The sequence below is a fragment of the Myotis myotis genome, unplaced genomic scaffold, assembly GCF_014108235.1.
Source record: "Myotis myotis isolate mMyoMyo1 unplaced genomic scaffold, mMyoMyo1.p scaffold_m19_p_3, whole genome shotgun sequence".
NCBI classification, from domain to species: Eukaryota; Metazoa; Chordata; class Mammalia; order Chiroptera; family Vespertilionidae; genus Myotis; species Myotis myotis.
Genome location: NW_023416335.1, coordinates 189,041,402 through 189,064,988, shown reverse-complemented (window position 1 = coordinate 189,064,988; position 23,587 = coordinate 189,041,402). Strand labels below are relative to the sequence as shown.

The 23,587-nt window shown below is 46.7% G+C and overlaps 1 protein-coding gene across 2 annotated transcripts; it reads left to right on the top strand.

Annotated features, from left to right (window-relative positions):
- The first annotated feature begins 2,123 nt into the window (after window positions 1-2,123).
- Window positions 2,124-22,177, top strand: BCL2L14 (BCL2 like 14). Of its 2 annotated transcripts, none has more exons than XM_036300394.1 (6): window positions 2,124-2,355; window positions 7,072-7,547; window positions 12,069-12,248; window positions 14,815-14,885; window positions 18,340-18,606; window positions 21,422-22,177. In XM_036300394.1, exons 2-6 carry the CDS (start codon window positions 7,124-7,126, stop codon window positions 21,458-21,460), a joined length of 981 nt encoding a protein of 326 aa, XP_036156287.1. In that variant the 5' UTR covers window positions 2,124-2,355; window positions 7,072-7,123; the 3' UTR covers window positions 21,461-22,177. The 2 variants fall into 2 exon arrangements, with proteins under 2 accessions (XP_036156287.1, XP_036156286.1); XM_036300393.1 differs by having other exon boundaries at window positions 2,125-2,355; window positions 7,117-7,547.
- The last annotated feature ends 1,410 nt before the right edge of the window (window positions 22,178-23,587 follow it).

Below are 23,587 nucleotides of genomic sequence, written 5' to 3'. Positions count from 1 at the left end.
TTATGAGAAACTGACCTCTCCAAATAACATGATTGGTGTTGTCGTGCTACTAGTGAATGTGTTCTACAGGAACGTGGCTTTGCCTTCAACTCTGAGCATATTACACTTACATTTAAAAAAACGTTGGTAAGTTTAATATTTAATAGACCACATCTGATTTGTTGAAAACTAAGTTCTTTTACTTCTTCAAGGTATTGCTTATTTTTTTTTCACCTCTTTCTCTGCATCTTTATCCTCTCTGGTAAGACAAGGAAGCTGCCCCCGCCAAATTGTAGAACCTCATGGCATCATCTGTTTGCTTAAGATCCCTGTAACACTTGGAAAGGAACATGTAATTGGATTTAGAAAAACCAGGGTGTAGATCTTCAACCTTAAGGAAATTTTGCAAAGCTGCTTGTACAGTTGAGGATGGTATTTTTCCAAACAGAGTAGCAGCCATCTTTTTCTCAATCTAGCTCAGTTTTGAGATAGGATAACAGTGTCTTGCACTGAGATAATACAGAAAGGGTTCTTTGGGTAATAACTGGATTGCTTTATCTAGGTGTCCCTTGAAGCAAAATCCATAGTTGATTTTGTTTTGAAAGCTCTCAAACTCGGATACGTAGCCACACAAAACCGCATACCACAGGTGACAATGTCCATTCACGGGTTCTCTAGTAACAGCTTTATATGTGCCCTTTCGTGTTTTGCAATTGTTCTACAATGTTACGTATACTTTTAGAATCAGGAGAAAAGTGGGTTGGGTTTTGGTTTTGAATATAATATGTATCAGGTCCCATCCCTATTACATGCCAGCTTGCTGGGTGTGAGAAATGAGAAGTTGAATGATTACCGGACATTCTCTGTCCTCAGTGAGTCTGCCTGCCTGGGCTGACTGCCCCTTCCTGTATTCATACTCACCTTGCCAAGACCTGGTGGGATTCTAAATGGTTTCTGCAGCCACGGCCATTAAGCTACGTACTTCTGAGCTCCAGTGACAACTGTAGTCCATAGTATGTGGCTTAGCTATTGATTTTGTGCATTTATTGATTCTTGAATTGTTTTATTTTATTTTATTTTTTTTATTGCTTAAAGTATTACAAAGGGTATTACATATGTGTCCATTTTATCCCCCCGCCCTAGACAGTCCCCTAGCCTCCCCTATCCCCCAATGTCTTATGTCCACTGGTTATGCTTCTATGCATGCATACAAGTCCTTTAGTTGATATCTTACCCCCCTACCTCCTGCCCCGTAACCCTCCCCGTTGAATTGTTTTAAATGAATATACATCATCTTCCCCAAAATGACTTTTTTAAAATGAGAAGAAAACATTTTTAATATTTTAACACCCCTTAAGTTGACTAGACTGATGTATATTATGTGCAATAAATATTAGTTTTGTTGGTTAAAATTCACTTTGAGTCACCGAAGAACTGACTTTTCCATAATCACTCTTCATTTGCCCCCCATGGATCTTTTTGCTTAATATTCTCATGGTTTCATGATCAATAGTATGGCCACAAATGTCTATTTCGGTTAAGAATTTGGATAGAGTATAAACAGCAGGAATTCTATCCCTGGAATTGTGGCATAGGATCTTTTAATGAGTTTTTATGAATTTTACTATGGCAATTTTTAAAGCTTTTCCAGGGGTTCCATTTGACTATAATCTTCGATTCTGAGAGGCAGAGGTAACATGATATGGCGTGAAGCCAGAAAGACCAGGGTTTGGATATCAGCTTAACTGATAAGAACCACCAGCAAGATAGCTGACCTCTCTGAGCCTCCGTTTGCACATCTGTAAAGTGAGAATCATAACACCTGCCTCTCATGTAGTTAAGATGAAGTATTTGTATAACACCTGTGATAGGTGCGCAGTAAACATTTGCTGAACAGAAGAAAGTAAAGTAAAAACAAAACAACAAAAAAAACAAAACACAAACTATCAGGAAAATACCCACATAATTGTCCTGGAGGGGAGTGAGAATCCTTGCTACCCAATAAATTCAATAAAATAAAAAAATAAAATAAAGAAACTTGGACTTGCCAACTTAAAAAAAAAAAAGGTGCAGAACCTTTTTAGAGTCAAATTACACGGGCAAAGGTCAGCCACTCCTTCAGTTAAAAAGCTGGGGGCAGGGCTTAACCAGGAAGTGGCAATCCTTCCCCTAAGGCTTACTTCATCAACCTGAGTCCTAACGCTGAGGAGGCCCCGCCAGATGAAGTCTTAGATCCCACAAACCTTCCCAAATGAGAAGCCACGAAGACTTGGTGAACGTTTCCTCTTGCATTTCGTGGAGGGAGATTGAGGTATAGAAATACCCTTACTGCCACCTACCTGAAGCCGGAGGAACCACTGACAGCTTCCAGACCAGGTAATACGAGGAGGCACCTTGTCTTCATTCTCAGCCTTCCCGGGAGGACACAGTTGGGTCTTCAGTCCTGGTTTTACTAGTCATGAGACAATCTAACTAGGGGAGACGTTTACTGAGTTGACTAAAAAGTTCTTACCATGTCAGTCTCAGCAACATTTTTAAAACAAGAAAGGGAAAGAAGATATTTAGGTTTCTCTTTCATTTCTCCTTTGCTACCGATGGTTGGGATAGTTCAGTTAAGATTCTATAACGGGCTGAATCACCTTTAATACGATGCAGCTGTCTCTCGTTGAATATGTCCTATGTGATGACATGCCAGCAGGTCAGTGGTCCATGGAGATGCTGACTTCCTCTCTGGAGCAGGGATGGGGCTGAGGACGGGAGTCCTGGGTTTGAGCCCAGAGTCCTGAGCAGCCTGAGGGAACTTGGGCACAAGGTCTGGTCCTGGCAGACCCCATGGGGACTTCCTTGAGTACCAGGCCCAGTTAACATTGGAAATCCCTCTCTCTCCCCTCTTGAAAGCTCCCTCCTGTCTGGTGCCTGCACTCTCTGTCCTACCATCAGAGTCTTGGTCCTTTTGTTTGATTTATATGACCTAAGGCTCTGTCTCTCAGTTTAGCTCCTATTGTAGAAGGCTAAGGCATTTTACCACATTTCTCCAGCCCACCTTAGGATGAAAGAACAAGTCATACTCAGAAATGACAAACAGGAGAGAAGGAATGAAGACATTCAAAGGCCTGAAGTTTGGAGAAGGAAGGATTAGTAAGAAGGAAGGAAAGTCTCTTAAGGGCATTGGGACAAAGGGTGCTCTAGGGGAAGCTCAAGCCACCGAGACCAAGTTTAGTTTATCTTTTGGTCTGGGAACCTCCCTGGAGATGAGTTTCTGTCCTCCACCCCCACCCATGAGTTACCCTCGGGTCTTATCTGTGTCCAGAGCAAATGCAAGTTAGCTCTTTGGCGGAGCCTGTTGCCCAGGGGACCTCCATACCCCTCATATCTGGGACAGGCCATGCAAAGTTCTGCCCAGCTGACCTGGGGCCCTGGTCATGACAGCCTGCTTCCTCTTTTCCTGCATCTATTACCTCCCACAGGGAAGTGAAATCTAACCTCAACAAACAAATCCAGGACTAGAAAAATCCCAAAAGTGTGTCTGGCATTCACAGGAGTTTAGGTGCTTCCCCTGCAGCTCTGGGCTCCCCCTCTGTTCCCACACCCCAGCGCCTTCACCGTGGGGCTCCTGAAGGACAAGCCAGAGGAGACCCCAAGGACTTTGGCCATTTAGGGGGTTGGGGGAAGGAACTCTCTGGGAAGGAAAAGAGGCCAACAAAAGGAGTTGTGTAACCTTGCTTTGGAGAGTAAGTTGGTGTAGTTTGCTATAGATAAGGAGAGACTATGTAAACATAAGGTGATCAGAGTATAATAGCCAGATCCCAAGTCATTCATTGAATGGAACACGTTTCGACACCCTCTCTAGGATGGGGCAGAGCCAACCCCAGGTCTTAGGCTTTCACGAGGGGCAAGGCCCACCTGTTCCCCTCCACCTCCCACTTGCCCATGCCTGACGCCAGGTGTGCGCACTTTAGACCCAGACCTCAGAATCAGCTCTTCAATTTTTTCTGATAGTCTCTACTATGCCTCCAAAAGTAGAAAGTTCTGGGTCAGGAACTGTGCTGGTTCCTAGGGCTATCACACTGACCATAGGACAGGCTGGCCCTGCCCCCTGACCTTGCAGTCCAGGGGAATCACAGGTAGCTCACTGACTTCAGTGAGGGCAGCAAAGGGGCCATCACTGAACACCTGCTGCATGAGGCACTAGACCTGCAACCTCACTTAACCCCACACCAGGCAGAGGAAGCAGGACTCTCATTCCCTGAATTTACAGACAAGGACTGTGAAGCCCAGAGGAGAAGGAATTTTCCTAATACACTCGCAGGGTCAGCCATAGACAAAAAATAAATAAACGTGACTGTGACAGGGCTGATTATGGTACTGTCTTGCCCACCTCTTGCCACACAGAGCCCCAAATTAGCCTTTTTCTAGTTTCCTTAAAACCACTATATGAAGAATCAGCCACTCAGCCAAAATGGTGCTCATTAAAGTTTTAAGCCAATGAGCAACATGTCCCTAAAGTTCAGCGGTTCTCAAACAAAAGCGGCATTAGAACCGTTTGAACTGCCCGGCCAGTGTAGCTCAGTGGTTGGGCATTGACCTATGAATCAAAGTCATGGTTTGATTCCTGGTCAGGGCACATGCCCGGTTGCAGGCTCAGTCCCCAGGGTGGGTCGTGCAGGAGGCAGCCTACCAATGCTTATCTCTCATCATTGATGTCTTTATTTCTCTCTTCTTCTCTGAAATCAATTTTAAAAAAATTTTTTTTTTAAAGAAAGAAAAGAAAAAGAACAAGTCTCACGGGTCTGATTAGGGAGCTAGTTCTTCCCTCCTGGCTCTGACCCAGAGCTCAGGAGCTCCACTCAGAGCCTTGTTTCCATGAACATAAGCATAAACCTGTGGTGTAAGTTTCCACAACCCAGACCTTGGGCTTTTACTTTCAACAGGGAATAGCTGAGAGCAGAAGGGGTCCAACGTGTGATAACCTAGCTCACTGCTGCTTTAAGACTTAGCTGTCCATTGAACAATAGCTCTCCCTTAATTCACAATGAGGATTAGTAAGGAAAAATAAGCCTACTTGTCAAATGCATTTACAGTGTCCTAAGTAATACTTTCATGTCTCCATGCATTCTCTTTGAGCCAAGTGCTTCCCAGGCCCTGGTCCCAGCACCCACCCCCTCCGTAGGGTTGCCCCAATTCACTGGGGTGGCCACTGCCTCAGCACTGCTGTGCTCTCTGCTTCTCTCTCGTCCTTGACCTTGCCTGTTGAGTGGGCCAGGTACTCCCTTCCTTTCTAGCCTGTAGCACAACAAAACTCCTTTCACAAATGGAAGAAGGACTCTGTGGTCCTTCGTGGCCTCAGTGGCTTTCCCTCCTTTCTGAGGTTGCTCCTGAATCAGCATTTAGCAAACTTATTTGTTTGACCTTCCTCTCTCCAACAATGACACACACACACACACACACACACACACACACACACACCCTTAAAGTCCTCACGCTACATGAGAAAGGTCCAAGGTTTTGTTTAAAAAAACAACGCAAACTTAGATGGAGGTGTCTACGGAAGCATAATATTATGGTTTGAGGAGAGGGCTCGCCCTTCTACCCAGTACATAGTTCCTGTAGGATCCAAATGTACCTTCTGCCCACAGTGTCCTGGACTGTCCAATTCAAAAGGAAGCTTCAAATTAAAAACCTCAGCCATCCCCTCCTGACACATTCCAGCTCTGGGCTCTGGCCTGGGCTCAGCCCCTTCCACACCAAGTTGCTGCCCAGCGTTCTGCCCGCACGGCCCGCTCTCGCCGCATCCTTTTGGGCTCACTCCTTGTGTGTCTCAGGTCGCACAGTCCTTGTCCACTTCAGTTACTCACACCCACCTCAGGTCTCAATATTGCTAAGCAACATCTTTCACTCAGAAGAAAGCAAAGTAGACTTTTAACAAAAAGAAATGCCTTCCCAGCAGGGGACCAGAAAAGGAATTATTTCATGAAGGCTTACATTGAACAAAATCAGTTTATTGTATCTATTTGGTTATTCATATGAAAATGAAACCCTTCCCTCCCTGTCATTTTTTTTTTTCTTGTACTGATCTTTCTAAAACGTGTCTGTGATCGCATCACTCTCCTGCTCAAAACTGAAAAGCTCTCCATCGCCTCCATCAGTAGTCTTAAAATTTGTTAAAAACAGCAGGGTTTTTCAGATGAAATCTTACATGGAATACCAAATATGGAAAGAGAAACAGCCCTGGCTGGTGTGGCTCAATTGGTTGGGCGTTGTCCCGTGTACCACCAAAAGGTTGCCGGTTGGATTCCTGATTAGGGCACATGCCCTGGTTGTGGGCTTGATCCCCGGTAGGGAACGTGCACGAGGAGGCCAATCAATGTGTTGCTCTCATCTCTCTTTCTCTCTCTCTCTCTCTCTCTCTCTCTCTCTCTCTCTCTCAATAAATAAATAAATAAATAAGCAAATCTATACAGGCTAAAGTAGAGTGTAAAGGAAGAAGGGAGAGAATATGGGAAGGGCCATACACTCCAGACAGCTGGCCTTCTCATTTGCCCACCTAGAAGAAGACCTTTAACTCCCAAGAAGGCCTTTAGCTGCCCTCCATAGTCTAGGGCTCCTTTTGAAATGTACGGACTGACCAACATGAGCAAATGCAAAGCTTTCATCCTAACATTCGAAGGTCCCCATAACCTGGCCCCGACTGCCACTTCATTTATTGTCCCTCCACATGTTGAGTCCCCGGCTAACCACTCTTTGAACGTCCTAAATTCATCCATAGACTCTCTTCTACCCATCCTGTCCTTAGCCCCACTATCCACCCACCTGCCTAAACCCTTTTATCTTTCAAAGAGCCATCACTCACCCTTGATTTGCACCTTCTATTCCTCCCCATCTTCCTCGCCTGGCTCTGCACCTCCGCTCCAGTCCTAGCTCATTGTTTGGAATTATCTATGTCCAGGTCTCTCCTTCGTGTCTCTTTGAGACTGAACTTTCAAAAAGAGCCCTGACTTTTCCATCTCCGACTACTCCTACCTCCCAGAACAAACTGAATAGATGCTTAATAAATGTTCATTCAGTTTAACCCCTGTCTCTCCTGACCGACAGGAGGCGCCCACAGGTAGAGGACACGTGTGGACTTTGTCGTTGCAGGCCCGCCATGTGCACCACCAGTGCGTGCGACCTGGAGGAGATCCCCCTGGATGATGATGACCCAAACAGCATTGAATTCAAAATCCTGGAGTTCTACGCCAAACACCATGTCTTCAAGAGCACGTCTGCTGTCTTCTCACCAAAGCTGCCGAGGACCAGAAGTCTGTCCCAGAGAGGACTGGGGAGTTGGTCAGCAAACGAGTCGTGGCCTTGCAGAAGTTCCCGATCTAGTGAGAAGCCCATAAACCTCACCAAGAAAAAGTCCTCTTGGAGATCTCTCTTTGGAGTAGCAGAGAAGGATGAAGATTCAGAGAGCTTGCCTACGGAGATCCAGGCTCAGGGTTCAAAGAGAGTGGAGTATGAGGGTGGTCTTCACACTCAACAATGTTCTAGGTCCCTTTCCAACGTGGAGCAGCGCTTAGAGAACCAAGGTAGGCTTTGATGGGATTCTTTTTCTCCTGCAACTAAATCTTTCCCTTCTTTGTATGCATGGTAGTTCATCGCTTCCCAGCTGGTAATGCAGCCTTAAGCAAGGCATTCGTTGTGCCTCAGTTTCCCAAGTTATTGATATTTAATAATAATTGCCCTACTTTTCTCAAGACTGAGCAGAGAGGAAAGGGTGTCAGTGAAAGGTGATGGGATTGGTTTTCTGGCTTCACTGTCTATGAATAAGCTTACTGCCCAAATTCCTAAACTTCTGTGTCGAAGACCAGTACTGGTGTAAGGGGAAGTGCTCTAGCCAGGGGCTCTGGCTGCTTCTCTTCCTGGGGTAAGTCAACTCACCTCCCTGGGCCTCTGTGTTTCCATCTGTACATTGGGGTATCTCACCTCCCGAGCTCTTAGGAGAGTTGGAAAGATCAGGTAGCTACATACAGAAATACTTTTCAAAGTCTAAACCACTCTAAAAAGACAACTTTGAAGCACTCTTACAAAATCTCCCCTCAGAGGGACAAAATCCATTGTATTGAATAAAACATTTTCATAAGAGACTTCGTCAGAGAGTTGACCTTCATACACAAAGCTTGGCATAAGCTTCTTTTTCTCCTTCAACACTGTCGTGCCTGATGCCCAGATTTTAAATGAAAACTCCTCTCCTGCTGGGCTGACTGGACTGTGTAACTTATCTATAATTAGTCAACAGGTGGCAGTAATGTCTCAGTTTTTAAATCTTGTGACGGGCCTGGAGAATCAGCTCACACATGGACAGCTCTAGATCATTCACTATGATCAAGGAAACGTCTACTTCCCAGTAGACATAGAATTTTAGAGCAAAAGTGAGGGTGGGATTATCTGGGGAGCTCCCTTCCCCCACTGGTACAGCAGCTCCTTCTGCTGGGCGTGGTCGCTGAGCTCTGGAGCTAACAGAGCCATTTGAAGGCATCTAAATAGGCTTTTCTGCTTGGCCTGTTCTTTGGACTTTGCCAGGAGACAGATGATTTTACAGACTTTCATCTTCTGGCTTTCCTGAGATGAATGACATTCTGTATTTCCATACTACTCAAGTGTCACTTGACCTTTATTTAGTTCTTAACATTTTAAGATGTCTATATAGGTAGATAGAGAGATATCCCTAAAAAATAGAAAAGTTACCTCCTAAGTAGACTTAGCTTTAAACATTTTTACAGTTATCCTCTCTTCTCACCTATTTTTTTCTTCCTTGCTTTCTTGTTCAATTAATTGTGTGGGTGGTTAGTTGGTTTTATGTTGGGTGTGACCCCAGAGAGCCTCAAATTCCCTTTCTATTTTGCCACATGTAAGTCAGAGCTCAGCAGTTGGCATCCCCAAGGTTCTTTTAACTAAAGGTCACAATGAACCCTGGGCTGCCATTTCCAGGCCTCAGGCTCCAAGCTTAATTGAGGACTATGAGGTGATGTCTCAAGACCAGAGTCTAGTACGGAGAGGTCTTTATGATGTAGAAAAACGGATGTCAATACCAATTTTTTAGAAAGTACCAACCCAGGTTCTTTTACTTGTGAATCTTTGGTTTCCCCACAGCTGTGACTCGCTACATGTGAAATGTGACAGCTAAGAACAGGCTCAGCAGCACACGTACAGTGACAAACTCAGATAGCTATGGCTTAAATAGTGTAGAGGTTATTTTTCTTTTTTACAAATTTACTTTTATTTCTTTCCTTTTCAGTAAGTTTAAACGCTTGAGGGGTACAGCATTACACAGATTCGGCATCCACTGGCCTTAGCAGGAAGGTTATTTCAGAATTTAGCACAAGCCATGTGACTGTTTCTGTGAGCATGACTTCGCTTTCCCCCAGTGGCTCTGGTTTTGTTCGGTTTGCCACCAGTAGTCACGGTGTTGTTCTTTGCCTCGTACTCATAAGCACATCTCTTGCCTAGACAGAATTCCGTTTCATCTTGAGCATCCACTTCTTCCATTTTAAGAAGAGCTGTGTGCTCCCTCTGGTCCAGAGACCCTGCTTACCGCCAGCAAAAATGGCCTGGGCCACAGCCTGCAGGCATATCGCTATGGAAGTCCTGCCCAGCAAGTGTCCCAGGTGGCCTAGAGGTTACTTTTCTCTCCCATCAAAGAAGACCAGCGTTTGGCAGCCCAGGCCTGACATGGTAGCTCCATAGTCATTAGGGATTCTTATTCTTTCCATCCCTTAGCTAGTGGCTTCCAACCTCAACGTGACCTTATTTCCTAAGGTAGCTGCTGTGGCTCCAGCCATCATGTCTACATTTCAAGCAGGAGAAAGAGGCAGCAAAGGAAGGACAAAAGGGTGTCTTCTTTCTAAAGAACTCAGCTCCCTTTTCAGAGAGCTTTCTTGAAACTGCACCCAACTTCTTCTTGCATCACATTGGCCATTTTTAACTGCAAGGGAGGCTGGGAAGTGGAGTTTTTCAGCTGCAACCATTGCTGCCTCTGACATTTCAGGAGGGAAGAAGAAAACGGATACTGGGTGGGAAATAGCACTCTCAACCATATGGAAATCTCTCCCAGACTTTCTGCCCCTTCTCTTTAAATCAAAAGTCTCGGGCCAAAGGCTGAACGGCACCTTCCCAACTCTGCTCTCCTTAGCCCCACAGTGACCCCCCCAAAATAGACGCCAAAGACTGGGCAGCCTTTCTGTTCTCTCCCCACTCCCACCCAATTTCCCCTTGCCTATCAGGTGGAACCTACTTTGACAAGAAAGGAATCTTTTCTTTTTTCAGTGTTTAAAATTAACGTATTCAAAATGGGAATCTTAACTAGATCTAGTTCATCTGAGTCAAAATGCATTTGCTTACGATCCCCCCCCCCCCCCCCCCCCCGCCAAGAAACCCATACACTGTACACAGGTAAGTCAGGTTGGGTACTTCTGTAACTGCCAGGGTCCTGTGATTGCCCTGCCACATGGGGTTGGGGGATGAGGAGGGACAGCCTTTGGGACCTTTATCTGCTTTCTTTGGGTGCAAAATGGGGCATAATGAGAACCATGCACTGATCATCTTAGGCGGCACAAGGTCACAGAGGTAGAAAACATAAGCTCTTCTTTCCCGTGTCCTATGGACACTGCAAACGAAGGTTCCCGTTGGCTTTGGGATCCAGCCTCTCGCCATATCCTTGCCAAGGGCCATGGGTGCTGAGAGTTCAAGAGGAGGCTGGTTGGGCTGCAAGAAGGTGATTTAAAAGTGGAAAGTATATTTAGTTTGGTTTAAATGGGAATGAAGGCATTGATTCTTCTGTCCTTGGCCTCTCTATTCTCTAATTCATGCATCTGTTATTGAACCCTATGGATGGAGCATGACTTTTTAAGGAAGCCATTGTGCCTTTTTTAAAAGGGGACATAGGAGCCGAGCAGCAGTCTCCGGGCCCTTCTGGGGATGCCCAGGGAGTGGAAGGAGAACACCAAGACACACGCCACGGAGGAGTCCAGGGAGAGAGGCACAGGTGCCCCTGTGGCAGCTCCACGGGGTGCCAGAACCTGCGTTTTACACAGTCCCTCCTGAGACCCAGGCCCTGCCTCTCGCCTCTCCTGATTTATACGGGGATTTCTCAGACACAGCCGCTTCCAGCTGAAACCCCTCTCTGTTACCTCAAGCCCGTAAATGAAATAGTATTACTTTCAAGCATTACACGATACAATTGCTTCAAATGGCATCAAAGATAAAGCTTGTACAAGCTTCTAAAAGTTAAGAACTTAAGTAATGAATCAACAATGAACATTTTGCTCCCAAACTAGTCAGAGATACCGCCTGCCCACCCCACCAACCCCATGTCCCCCCAGGGTCTTTCACAGGCTATGACATTCAGGGAGCCACTGTCCTTGAAACCTTCATGTCCCAGAACGTTTTTGCTTCACCAGTTACGTGTGCAAATACATGCCGTGCTCTTTTCCTGGATTATAAATTCTTGAAGGTTATGGGTTGCACTTTATGTGTCCTCGCTTCCAATCAGCCTTAGTTGGACGTTTCCCAGTAGATCTGAAGGAGAGCGGAAACACGTGACTTTATAAGCAAGGAGAGCTCAGTGTTTACTTGATAATGGACTTGAGTAATGAATATGGCCTGAGAGCAGGGATATTTATCTTTCTCCAGTGACCAGCCCCCAAAGGCTTGTCAAACTATTGAATGTCCTCCTATGCACATAAGGGCCAGCTCTCCAAACTATAAAGGGTCTGGGGGGAAAAACAGAATAAAAATAAAAGCATAATGAGCATTTCCTCAAGCAAAGAACTAAGCCCTCCCCTTTGTGTTTCTTCCCTCACAAAGGGGAAGAAAGTTTTGCAAGACTTCAAACAGAGGGTGCGAAAGGATCCTGGTTTCAAAGTGGCCATCATTCCTCGGTGGGCTCCTCCCCCATCCCAGCCTCTGCCAGGCAACTGCCCGTGCCTTCTGAGGAATGGCCCGCCCCGCACACACACTCTCCGGCCTCTTTTCAGATCAGGCAGCGGTGCGTACCAGTATCGCCTCCAAGGTCTGGGCAGGGCTCTCAGCACCGTTTTCTCCTGTTTCAGGTGTGGACCCCAAAGTTGCTTCCATTGCCAACCGAGTTGCTGAAATTGTTTACTCCTGGCCACCTCCCGAAGAGCACACCCAGGGAGCAAGCGTCAAGCGTCAAGGGAGCTTTGCTCCTCGGACCCTCTGTCGCTCCGAGGGCCTGAGCTCCCAGCCTAGAGCTGCAAGTGGGAAGAAAGGTAAGCTCTCCTCTGAGAGCGTGTGTGGGGCTGGGCGTCTCCAGGCAGAGGCGCAGGAGCATCCATGTACTGACTCAGCTCTGCTCTGCGATGTCGGAGTCTCAGCTGACCTGGACCAAGGGCAGAACGGCAGCCCGCTGGAGGCACTGACCTTCAGCTTGAGAGCCCAAGCCAGGGGAGTGTGCCAGCAGATGGAAGCCACATGCCAAGCTCACTGCTAAGTCCAAAGAAAAGTCTGGTGAGGGAGAGGGGAAAGTACACAGCGCGCAATCAACTTTGTCCACAGGGGGAAGTGCAGTGTTAGATGTAATCGTGTTAGCCATGGCCAGAGACCAGTTGGCTCGTGGGAGTGCAGCGGGTATGGATTGAGCACCAGCCCAGGGATGTATATATAATACTAGAGGCCCGATGCACGAAGATTCGTGCAAGAATGGGCCTTCCTTCCCCTGGCTGCTGGCACCGCCTTCGCTCCGGCCCGGAGCTGCCTTTCCGCCTTCCCACGCTGCCCAGAGGCCTGGAGCGGCTGGGGCAGTGTGGAAGCCTGCATCCAGCTCCAGCCACTTGGAGTCTGCATATGCAAATTAACCCGCCATCTTTGTTGGGTTAATTTGCATACGCAGTCCTGATTGGCTGGTGGGCATGGCAAAGGTACGGTCAATTTGCATCTTTCTCTCTTTTTTAAAATATATTTTATTGATTTTTTACAGAGAGGAAGGGAGAGGGATAGAGAGTTAGAAACATCGATGAGAGAGAAACGTTGATCAGCTGCCTCCTGCACGTCCCCTACTGGGGATGTGCCCACAACCAAGGTACATGTCCTTGTCCAGAATCGAACCTGGCACCCTACAGTCCGCAGGCCGACGCTCTATCCACTGAGCCAAACCGGTTAGGGCGCGTCTTTCTCTTTTATTAGTGTAGATTGCTTTGGGCTCCCATGAAAAAGCAGAGAGATGGGTGTCAGACATCAGGCCTAGGGCAGAACATGAAGCAGAACTAAGAAGCAGTGACCAGACTGGGTCAGTTGTCACCAAAACTGCAGCAATAGCTAGGACCGTAGATCCCATCGGACTCACAGGAACTCTGGAGTTGGGAGTAGGACCAAGTGCCACGGGAGGGGAAGTTCAGTCCTGCACACCCACTAATGACAGCCCTCTCCCCCGGTTGTGGTCCCCCAAACTCCAGTGGGGGCTGAGGGGCAGAGGTGGGACCTGGGTCTGCGGCACAGTAAAGCACGAGGCGAAAGTGTCTTCCAACCGCGGGAGCAACGTGGTGAGCTCTCCACCCTGTGCTGTGCTGTTGGGACCAAAACTCCCACAGGGGCTTGGAGCGAGGAGCTGGAGGGGACACATCTCAGGCCGCGGAGGAGACAGTGTCTCCCCTGTATTGCTCCGTTGGGCGTGTCTGGGCAATGTAAAGCAAAGCCCTAAGCCAAGCCAACGCTAAGGCTCTTACCCTCCGTGCACATGGGGAATCTGGGCCGCTACAGCCTTCCCCGAGAGAGGCAGCAGCAGCAGATACAAACTGCACATGGGCGATGAGACACGCATTCGTTCTTCTCCCAGGTGACTCAAATCCCAGACTTCCCACGTACCTTGCCCTTCACTTGACCTTCTTGGGATGGGACGTGCTAGATTAATTTCTTGGCCTTTCTCCCTTTTATCGAGAACAAACATGAGGACTCCATGACTTCAGAGATTGTGCCATAAGTTAAAAAAAAACACGTTCCCTTGGTAACTGGCTTTTCTCCGTTTGGATTCTGTGCTAAGGCAGTGACCATTTCCCTCATGTATTCCTGTCAGCATGTTTGAGACAAGAAAAGCCCTACTACTCCACCTCCCCCGTTACGACAACACACCCACTAGAGCCATCTCTGGATCCCCCTGCCATTTTAGCCTTTGGGGTGGGAGAAAACTTATCAGTGTTATTTATTTATACCCCACCTTGTTGTAAAGACACGGCGTGCAAAGTAGACATTTTGGTATCATAAAATAAATGTGAAGGACAATGGAAAAAGAAAACAACAGCAGGAAAATAAGGTGGGTTTAGAAGTGAGTTTAATTCTCAAAATTCAGGGCAGAAAGACTATACCCCCTCTTAGATGCGGGGGGGGGAGGGAGGGGGAGCATGAATTTGGCTCTACCTTGTTTGGCAGCTAACACCAAGAAGGAGTGTGGTCAAACGGGGAACTGATGGGGTCCATGTGGGAAAAGCACCATCTTCTCAGGAGAAGCCCAAAGACCAGGGAGAAATCTCCCCTAAATACCTTTAGAGACAGGATCATGTGTGGCGGAACTAACATCTTCAACAACATTGTTACAGTGAATAGAGTGATGAATTTCATGGTGAGAACTGGGGACTCAGGGAAGGAGGGAGAAGAAGAAAGGAAAAGAGAGGGAATCTGGGAGTGTTTGTGCCTAATCAGCAAAAGGGAGGTATGATTTAATTTTCTAAGAATTACAAAGCATTTGTCTTCCTCCATCCCTAACCAGGCTAGGCACGGTCACTGGGAAAATTTAAGATTTGGTTTTTTCTTGGGGGAAAAAAAATAACTGGATTTTCCTGACAGACGGAGAAGACCAGATAATAGCCAAAATCGTCGAGCTGCTGAAATACTCGGGGGATCAGATGGAAAGAGAGGTATGGAGCTTGGACTAACGGTTTGTTTCTGTGCCCGTGCACTGGCACATGAGAACCGACCTGTAGGCCTTGTCGACGTTCTGGTTTACACTGAGTCCTACATTTTATTTCCCTTGGAATCAAAATTCTTCATTCTGGCAGCGTCTCAAAAATGAATCACTTTGGAAAACATAACTAAACCTCCTGGAGCCTCCTTGGAATTTCTGGAAAGAAGAAAAGTAACTTTGTTATTGTAAGAAAAGACACCAATAAATTACAGATTCGCTGCATAGAATGCTGAGCCTAGCTCCCCATGTAACTGATCCTCGGGGAAGTTTAGACTCTTGTGTTGGCCCTGCAGCCTGGATATCTGTGACCCACAGCTGCTCGGGCCAGGAGCCTCCTCTGAAATCTCCCCCGAGTGGCTGGCCTGTTCTCTGCTCCAGGCTCTTAGCAATTCGGCTGGGGAGGCCGGTTAGTGTTACTTGGAACTTTGGATTTCCTGCCGTTTAGAAGTCGAGACCCGCCATTCCAATGAGAAACATGTGAGAGGCGCCTCCAGATGAAGAGGTGGTGAGCAGGCTCCCCCTGTCCGCGCAGGGCTTCTGAGCGCCACCTCCTCCATGCCCGCAGGTTGCCCAGCTATCGCTAGGGTCTATCAGTCAGGGACTGGCCTGGGGACCTGGTTCCTTGTTTGGCCAGGATCCCCGGGGAAGAAGTCCAGCCTAAGGGGCTTCTGCAGGAGGGGGCATGGCCCTGGCCACCCCAGGCACAGAGCTCTGTGCTGCTCTCTCAATGCCATTGTCAGACGGGTGCCCCGAGGATGGTGGTCAGGGAGCTGAAGGGCATGAGAGATGGTGCAGAAGGAGACACAATGAGAAAACCAGGGATCTGAGGCTAAAGAGAAGGGGTGTATGAAGGTCAAGGCCACAAGTAGGGGGTGAACAGGGGTGCAGAGGAAGCAGAAAGTAGAACATGGCACAGGATTTAAGGACACCCCTGCGCTTCTCCAGCACTAACATCAGTGGGTAGGAGTTGCAGGGCGATGGGGATCTCCCCATTTTAAGAATGGCCTTTCCAGCGCTTGCGGTGCCTCGGGAAGGGATGATCTTCCTGTCACTAGAAGAATTCAAGTAGATGCCAATAACCGGGCGCAGTTCAGTTCCTGAGCTGGGAGGGCTCCACCACAGGACCCCGAGGGTTCCTCACAGCTCGAAGCTGGTGGCTCTCGTGCAGCCTCCTTCCAGCAGCCTTAGCAGTGACCAGCAGCAGGTCAGGGAGGCCAGGGCTGGGAGGCAGGACGAAGGCAACCCCTTTTGTTATGGACAGAGATGCTTTTCCTTTCCTCCACAAATGACCACTTAAAAAAACTCACTTTGATACACCCTCTTGATGATTTGAGATGATACTTGGCATTATTTATGTAGAGCACATGGCTGTTCTATATCTATATATCTATATATATATATATATACACACACACACACACATACAGTGGAGCCTTGACTTATGAGTTTAATTCGTTCGGTGACCGTAACTCGAATTACTCGTATGTCAAATCATTAAAGTGAACTAGTGAGACACGTGATGCTGGGCTGATGTTGTGGCGTTCACTGTGACGTTCGCTGCGCCAACTAGCGGTGGGGTATCTGAAGCTGGCTCGTAACCCGAATTTTAGCTCGCAACTCAAAGCAAAAAAATCGGCCGAGAGATGGCTCATATCTCGAAAAACTCGTTAGTTGGGACACTCGTAAGTCAAGGCCCCACTGTGTGTGTGTGTGTGTGTGTGTGTGTGTGTGTGTGTATTAATTTCAGAGAGAAAGGGAAAGGGAGAGACAGAAACATCAATGAGAAGAGAGAATCATTGATTGGCTGCCTCCTGCACACCCCCTACTAGGGATTGAGCCGGCAACCTAAGCATGTGGCCTTGACCAGAATCGAACCCAGGACCCTTCAGTCTGCATGCAGGCCGATGCTCTATCCACTGAGCCAAACCTGCTAGGGCTGGTTGTTGTTTTTTTGTTTGTTTGTTTGTTTTATGTGGTTCCCCAGTAGAGAACTCTGGCAGCAACACACGAAAAGTCTAACTTGTGCTGTGGGGTGTGAGTTCTCACCAGAGCGGGACAGTGACAACGGGGAGGGCCCGCCCTGGCTGCAGAGTGTCTGCAAAGCCGCTCATCCCCGGAGCACCTGCAGCCTCAACTGTACCTCCCCGTGAGGCCACAGAGCCAGCTGCGCGGAGAGAGGCAGGAGAGGGGCAGGGAGGAGGCAGGATGCTCCTTGGAAGGTGTTCAGGGCATTTGGTTCTTTCACTGTCTGGCAGAGTCCAGGCTCCCAGCTCCTGCAGAGGCCTGGAGTCTAGCTTCTTCAGCTGGGTCACTGATTAGCAGGAGTCCATTCTTGCTGTGGGTTGTGAAGGACCGAGGTCGTTCCTGCTTCAGATTCTAATAGGCCCCCGACATCTGGATGTCGGGGGTGGTAACGGACGCTGCTCCACCAAAATCTTCCCACAGCCTGACGCATCCCCAGAATATCCCTCTTATAAACAGGGTTTGTTGAAAACCTGCTCAGCTCATTCCTCAGGCACAGAGCTAGAGAACGTCCAAGTAAACATTTAGCCCCTGCTAAGACATTGCTGTTTTCACATGACAACCACCATATTAATAGACGTTGCAAGGATGGCTTTAAATCAGGATGATGTCTGCCTTGGTGACACAAGCCCCGGGTTTTTCAAAAGAAGCAGAAGCAATACTCGTGTTTTTGGTTAAAGGTGTGGAAGTCCAAAGAAGGTGGAGCAGATAGACGGGGGGGGGGAGGTAAAACAGAAGGAGTAGAACCACGGAAAGGCATCCATGAATTCAGTCTGTTGGTTTGTTCTCAGTGAACATATGCCCTCAGGGAGTTCTCCCTGCCGCCCCTGACCTCTCACAGCATCCTGAAAAATTACTGACGTTCCAAGCACACTTCTCCACGTGGGGCACTGCACTAAGCGTTCTACTCAATTACCCTGTAGCACAGTTACTGTCATCATCCCGGGTAGAGGTGACAAAACTGGAGCCGAGAGGTTAAGTAATTTCTCCAAGATTGCACAGCTAGGAGGAGCTGGAGCAGGAGTTTGAACCAAGACAGTGGTTTCCAGGCTCTGGATTCAGTCCCTAACACGACCTTGGGACTGAATGGCCTTGGATTGTAACTGTCACTAGACTGGGAGGCCCGAGTGAGGGCCTGGGGCTCAGTCATCCACATTGTAAGCGCTCCAGAAACATTCCTTGAATGCGGAATGAAGGCACTGATTTGTCCCATGAAATGAATTCGCAGAGCAGGCGCAGGCCTGGTCCACTTCTGCAGGACCTCGTGCCGGGGTTGAACTAGAATCCCGGGTTTTCCAAGGGTGTTGTAGTGGCCCCCTGTTGAGCGAGGGGTCTGTCTGGCTGGGCCAAGCTGCTCCACTGAATGCTTATCCTCTTGCACGCAGCTGAAGAAAGACAAGGCTTTGATGAACAGCTTCCAGGACGGGCTGTCCTACTCTGTTTTCAAGACCATCACCGACCAGTTCCTAAGGGGGATAGATACCAGAGGAGAATCAGAAGTCAAAGCTCGGGGCTTTAAGGCTGCTCTTGCCATCGATGTCGCTGCCAAGCTCAACGCCATTGACAACCACCCCATGAACAAGGTGCTAGGCTTTGGAGCCAAGTACCTGAGAGAGAACTTCTCGCCGTGGGTGCAGCAGCACGGTGGATGGGTAAGTGCACACTATTTACCGGAGGATCTTCCCAGATCTCAGAGGAGATGGGACGGGACGTTTGAAGGTTTTTTTAAAAAGCAAAGGGAACACATCCGTGAAGCAGTTCTCATGGGTTTAGGACACTTGAGTGGCAAGAGATAGATCCCATTGATGGGAACCTATTTTTAGTGATTATCTTCATTGCCAATAAATATTTACTGAGCTCCCAAAGGGTACATGGGGTATGTGTGTCGGGGGGAGAGGGACTAGGCAGATATCACAGGAAATGAGGAGATGTTGAGAGATGAAATGTTTAGATAGATATCATTTCTGTGCTCACAAATGTTGTAGACAGCGGACGTCTGGCAGTGAGTCAAGGAGAGGCAGGCTGCTTCTCATCCTCTCAGATGCTGAGAGTGTGGGGGGAGTCCTCAGGCAGAGATTCAGGGTGACAGTGACATTTTTGTCATTACTGCTTTGACCCAGAATTTTGACAGGGACATTTTGATACAAACTAAAAAGCAAACAGTGAAATTTTAATCTGTTTTAAATAACCTAATATTAAACAAAATAGATATCTTCACACACACACACCATGCCTCAGCCTCAACCCCTCCCTCATCCTTTATCCCCATTCCTTGAAATTTCCTTCAAACTTTCATGTTCAAATGGCCTCATCAGGTCACCCTGTCAAAACACTTTGCTGGGAGCTTTAAATTTCAGAAGATAGGCCTTTGCCCCATGTTGTCACGGTTGTCGTTAGTTCTTTTTCCGCTAGAATGCTCCAGGGCCAGGAGCAGGGTTGAGTCTCTTTGAGGCACGGCCAGCCTGACCCTGGGGCCTTCAAACAGGCTTAGTGTCTCAGAAACCAGGGAGAACGTACAGCCAATCTTTCCTAAGGGACTGAAGTGCCCTCCATGGTTTTCAGTGAATGCCCATTGAGCTACCTGTCTTCTGTTCTTGTCTATTTCCCACCTTTGTACCAGATATGGCTGATCTGAACAACTAAAGCCCTTAAGTGTTCTAAATTCAAGCTGCCTTCACTCATGCTAAGAGGATAGAGTTCTGGACATTATTGTAGCTTATTCTTTCTTCCAGGCCGCGCCCACCCCACCACCACCCCCCGCCCCCCGTCCCTCCTCTGCCCCAGAGCCTTTCCCCACCACTCCAGCTCAAGATCCTCACCAGCCTCTGAAGCTCTCATAACCCCTCATGTTTGCACTATCATTATAGACCAGAAATCACCATTTTTCCAGAGAGATTATAAGTATCCATTGGGCTCACAGGCCAGTTCTCAAAAGTCTATTTAGTTAGTTAATGTAGCTGAAATGCCAAAAGTGTTCTATAAACAATGGTGGTTCCACACGAAAAGCACAAGCAAGAAAAAAAAATACATTGGACTACATCAAAATGAAAAAAACGTACCTGTTTTAAGGGCCATCATCAAATGAAAAGACAACCCATGTAATTGGGGGAAAAATATTTGCAAGTTGTATACCTGATAAGAGACTTGTATTCAGAATGTGCAGTGAACTCTTAAAACTCAACTATAAAAAGACAAGTAGCCTAATTTTTAAAATGGGCAATAGATTAAATAGACATTTCTCCAAAGAAGATATACAAATGGCCAATGAGCATCTGAAAAAATGCTTGCTTGACATCTTCACTTCAGCATTAGGGAATTGCAAATCCAAACCACAATGAGATGCCATTTCACACCCTCTAGGATGGCTAAAATAAAAAAGACAAGTGTTGATGAGGACGGGAGAAATTTGAACCCTCATACATTGCTGGTTGGATTCTAAAATGATCCAGCCCCTTTGGAAAACGATTTGGCAGTTCCCCAAAATGTGCAACATAGACTTACAAGTTCCACTCTTTGGTGCATATCCAAGAAAACTGGAAACAAATGTTCCCATAAAAACTTGTACATGAGTGTTCATAGCAGCATTCATTATTTATAAGCCGAAAGAGGCAAGAACCCAAATGTTCATCAATAATGAATAGAAAAACCAAGTGTGGCATATTCAAACAATGGAATATTATTCAGCCACAAAAAGGAATGAAGTACTGACAGATGGATGAACCTTGAAACCATTATCCTAAGTGAAAGCAGTCAGACGAAAGGGCCATCTATTGTATGATTCCATTTATATGAAATGTGCAGAAGAGGCAAATCCATGGAGACAGATTAGTGGCTTCCTGGGGTTTTGGGAGGAGGGAATGGAGAGTGACTGCTAATGAATAGGAGTTTCTTTTTTGTTTTTAAGTCTATTTTTATTGATTTTTAGAGACAAAGGGAGGATAGAGAGATAGAAACATTGATGAGAGAAACATCACTGTGGCTGCCTCCTGCACACACCCTACTGGGGGATTGATCTTGCAACCTTGGCATATAGGCACAACGCTCTAACCAACCGAGCCACCGGTCAGGGTGCTACCATGAGATTTTAATTTACTCCTTGGCCCTTTTTCCTCGCCCTTGACATAGTTACCCTGAGGTCCTGTAACCTCACACATTCTCTAGCCCTCTGAAAGGAGGAGTTTGTAAAAGAAAGTCATCAATCCTTTCCTATCTACTCTTTTGAATGTTAAATAACAGCATCAAAGCCTTTTCCTATCTAGCCTGTTAGCCCTGGGTGTGTAACCTAAGTCCTTAGCTGGTGGTTTCCTTTCAGGCATACCAAGGATGCCAGCCACCTTTCCAAACACTCCCCCAACCCTATGGTCTCTGATCCCAGGGTCATCCCTGGGAGAAGAGAGCAGAGTTAACAGGCGTATGTTTTCACAAACTTGGAATTTTAAGAATCTATTTCTCTTTTTCCCCCTCCAGGAAAAGGTACTTGGGATATCCCTTGAAGAAGTAGACTGAAACATCAGAAGATGCGTAATCCGGAAAACTCATTGGCCAGCCGTGGCCTGTGTACATGGGTCTCAGCATAGACTCCAGGAGAAAATGCAAGTGTACAAGGCAGATGGCGCATTGTTCTCGTGAGCCAAGAACATCAGGAGAGGCCTCGTTTGTGTCCAGCTCACAGGCGGAGGTAGCATGGCCTTGCCACCCATGTTCTTCAGGCCCTCCACTGAGTGTATGAGGAAATCCAGAAAGACGTGGTAATTCCATTATTCAGAACAGACACCGCCATCCTGCCTCTGTGGTCACCATAGGGAAAGTGTGTTATTCCGGCCTCACGAGGGCGCAATGATAAACTGTGCATGTATGTGCCTACACTTTGGTTTCCAGTGCTATTTATTTTTAAACCACAGTTGGTACGGCCTAATGACATTGTTGCAAGCCCACCTGTAGGAAGATGCTGCTGTTCATGTTAGTAGACATAGCTCCAGAGAGACTCAAGTGTATCGCTAGATCCACTAGTTGGGGGAAATGCTACCATATCTGCCTTTTGGACTCACTTTTCTGGGAGAATTCTTTGGTGGTTTGAAAAAATTCCATTTGGCAGAACACAATTACTCCTCCTGCCCTCACCTCTCAGTGACCCTGCCTCTGACTCTCAAGGTCTTTGGGACTTTATTATTTTTTATGGGAATGTAATGATTAGTAGCTGGTAAAATAAATATGTGGAAAGACCACTGTCATTAAGAGTATCTTGTGGTTAAAATAAGCAATATGTAATAGTACAAAAATTTCTGTCAGGATCAAATGAGTTAATTTACATGAAGTGTTTAGAATAGTGCTTGGAACTTAGTGCCAAGGGTTCACGCATGTTCCCTGCTATGTGCTGCCCAGAGCTAAGCTGGAAATTTTCTCTCCTCTCGAAGCAGTCACTGGTTGTTTCCCTGAAAATGATACTCTTCAGAATGAGGTCTTCCAGTAATTAAAATATGTCCCATAGAAAGTATTTAAGACATACAACGTTTTAAAACACATTCAAATTATAGGGTCTTACAAATTTCTGGACCTCTGGCACTCAACACGGAGCCTGACATGAAATAGGCGTTTGTTAAACCTTTGATGAACAAATAAATGACTGAGTTATTCAGACATACTTGCAACTTCAAGGGAAATGTGGAACAATCTATTACCACATGCTGTACTGCCCAACCCATCTCAATTAAAGTGAGTTATTCTCTGTCTTCCCCCATACTGAAAGTCATAAATGTTAGGGACAAAGGAGTCTCCTTTTACAAATGGAGATACTGGAGACCATCTCCTCTCCCACTTTGATCCAAGCATTTCAAACTATTTGCAGCTCCCCACGTGTATTATGCAATCTCATAGTCCAGAGGCTTGAGAACAGTATTTTCTCCATTTGAAGTGCTCTTGCCTGCTGGTCCTCCTTCCCCTATTTCCACGAATTCACCTGACTCTAGCCCATCTTCCCCAATTCACTCCTCCATTTCCTCCAGGAACCATTTGTAACTCTCTTGGCCTCCACGGGGCTACATTTTGATGCCTTTCCTCATTAAGAATGCTCCATAACACCTGTACATGGACAATATACTTAATACATTGTCCCATAAGAATCAGCCGTTCACACTGGATTGCAAACTTTCGTAGACAAGTATTATGGCTAATTTAATTTTGCATACGTAATGTCTGGTGTATTTTCAGTGCACAGTTGCAGAATCATATCCTAGCCTTACTGCTGTATCCTGTAAATCAGTAAAATTGGAGTATGGACTATGGTATATGTAGTTTCAACAAGCTCTTCAAGTGTTCCAATATCGTCTACAGCTTCCCACTAAAATGAATAGTAACTGAATTTAATCTCCTGCTTAGAACAAAAAATAAAAATAACAAAATATATGAAAGAATAGTTAAGACATTGTGTATCAGGCAATGAAGAACTGGTCCCTGAGAGATGAGAACAAAGTGAGGCCTATGCTTGCTTGCCCGAGAATACTGCAGGTAAAGAATGTTTAGGCTGTGCTGGAAGGAGGGGAACCCACACAGAGCTCAGCAATCTCCCTGAATAGAGAAAATAGTGCCTAGGAGTCCAGGAAGGCCAAGGCAGCTAAAGTTTGCAGGGCAAATAAT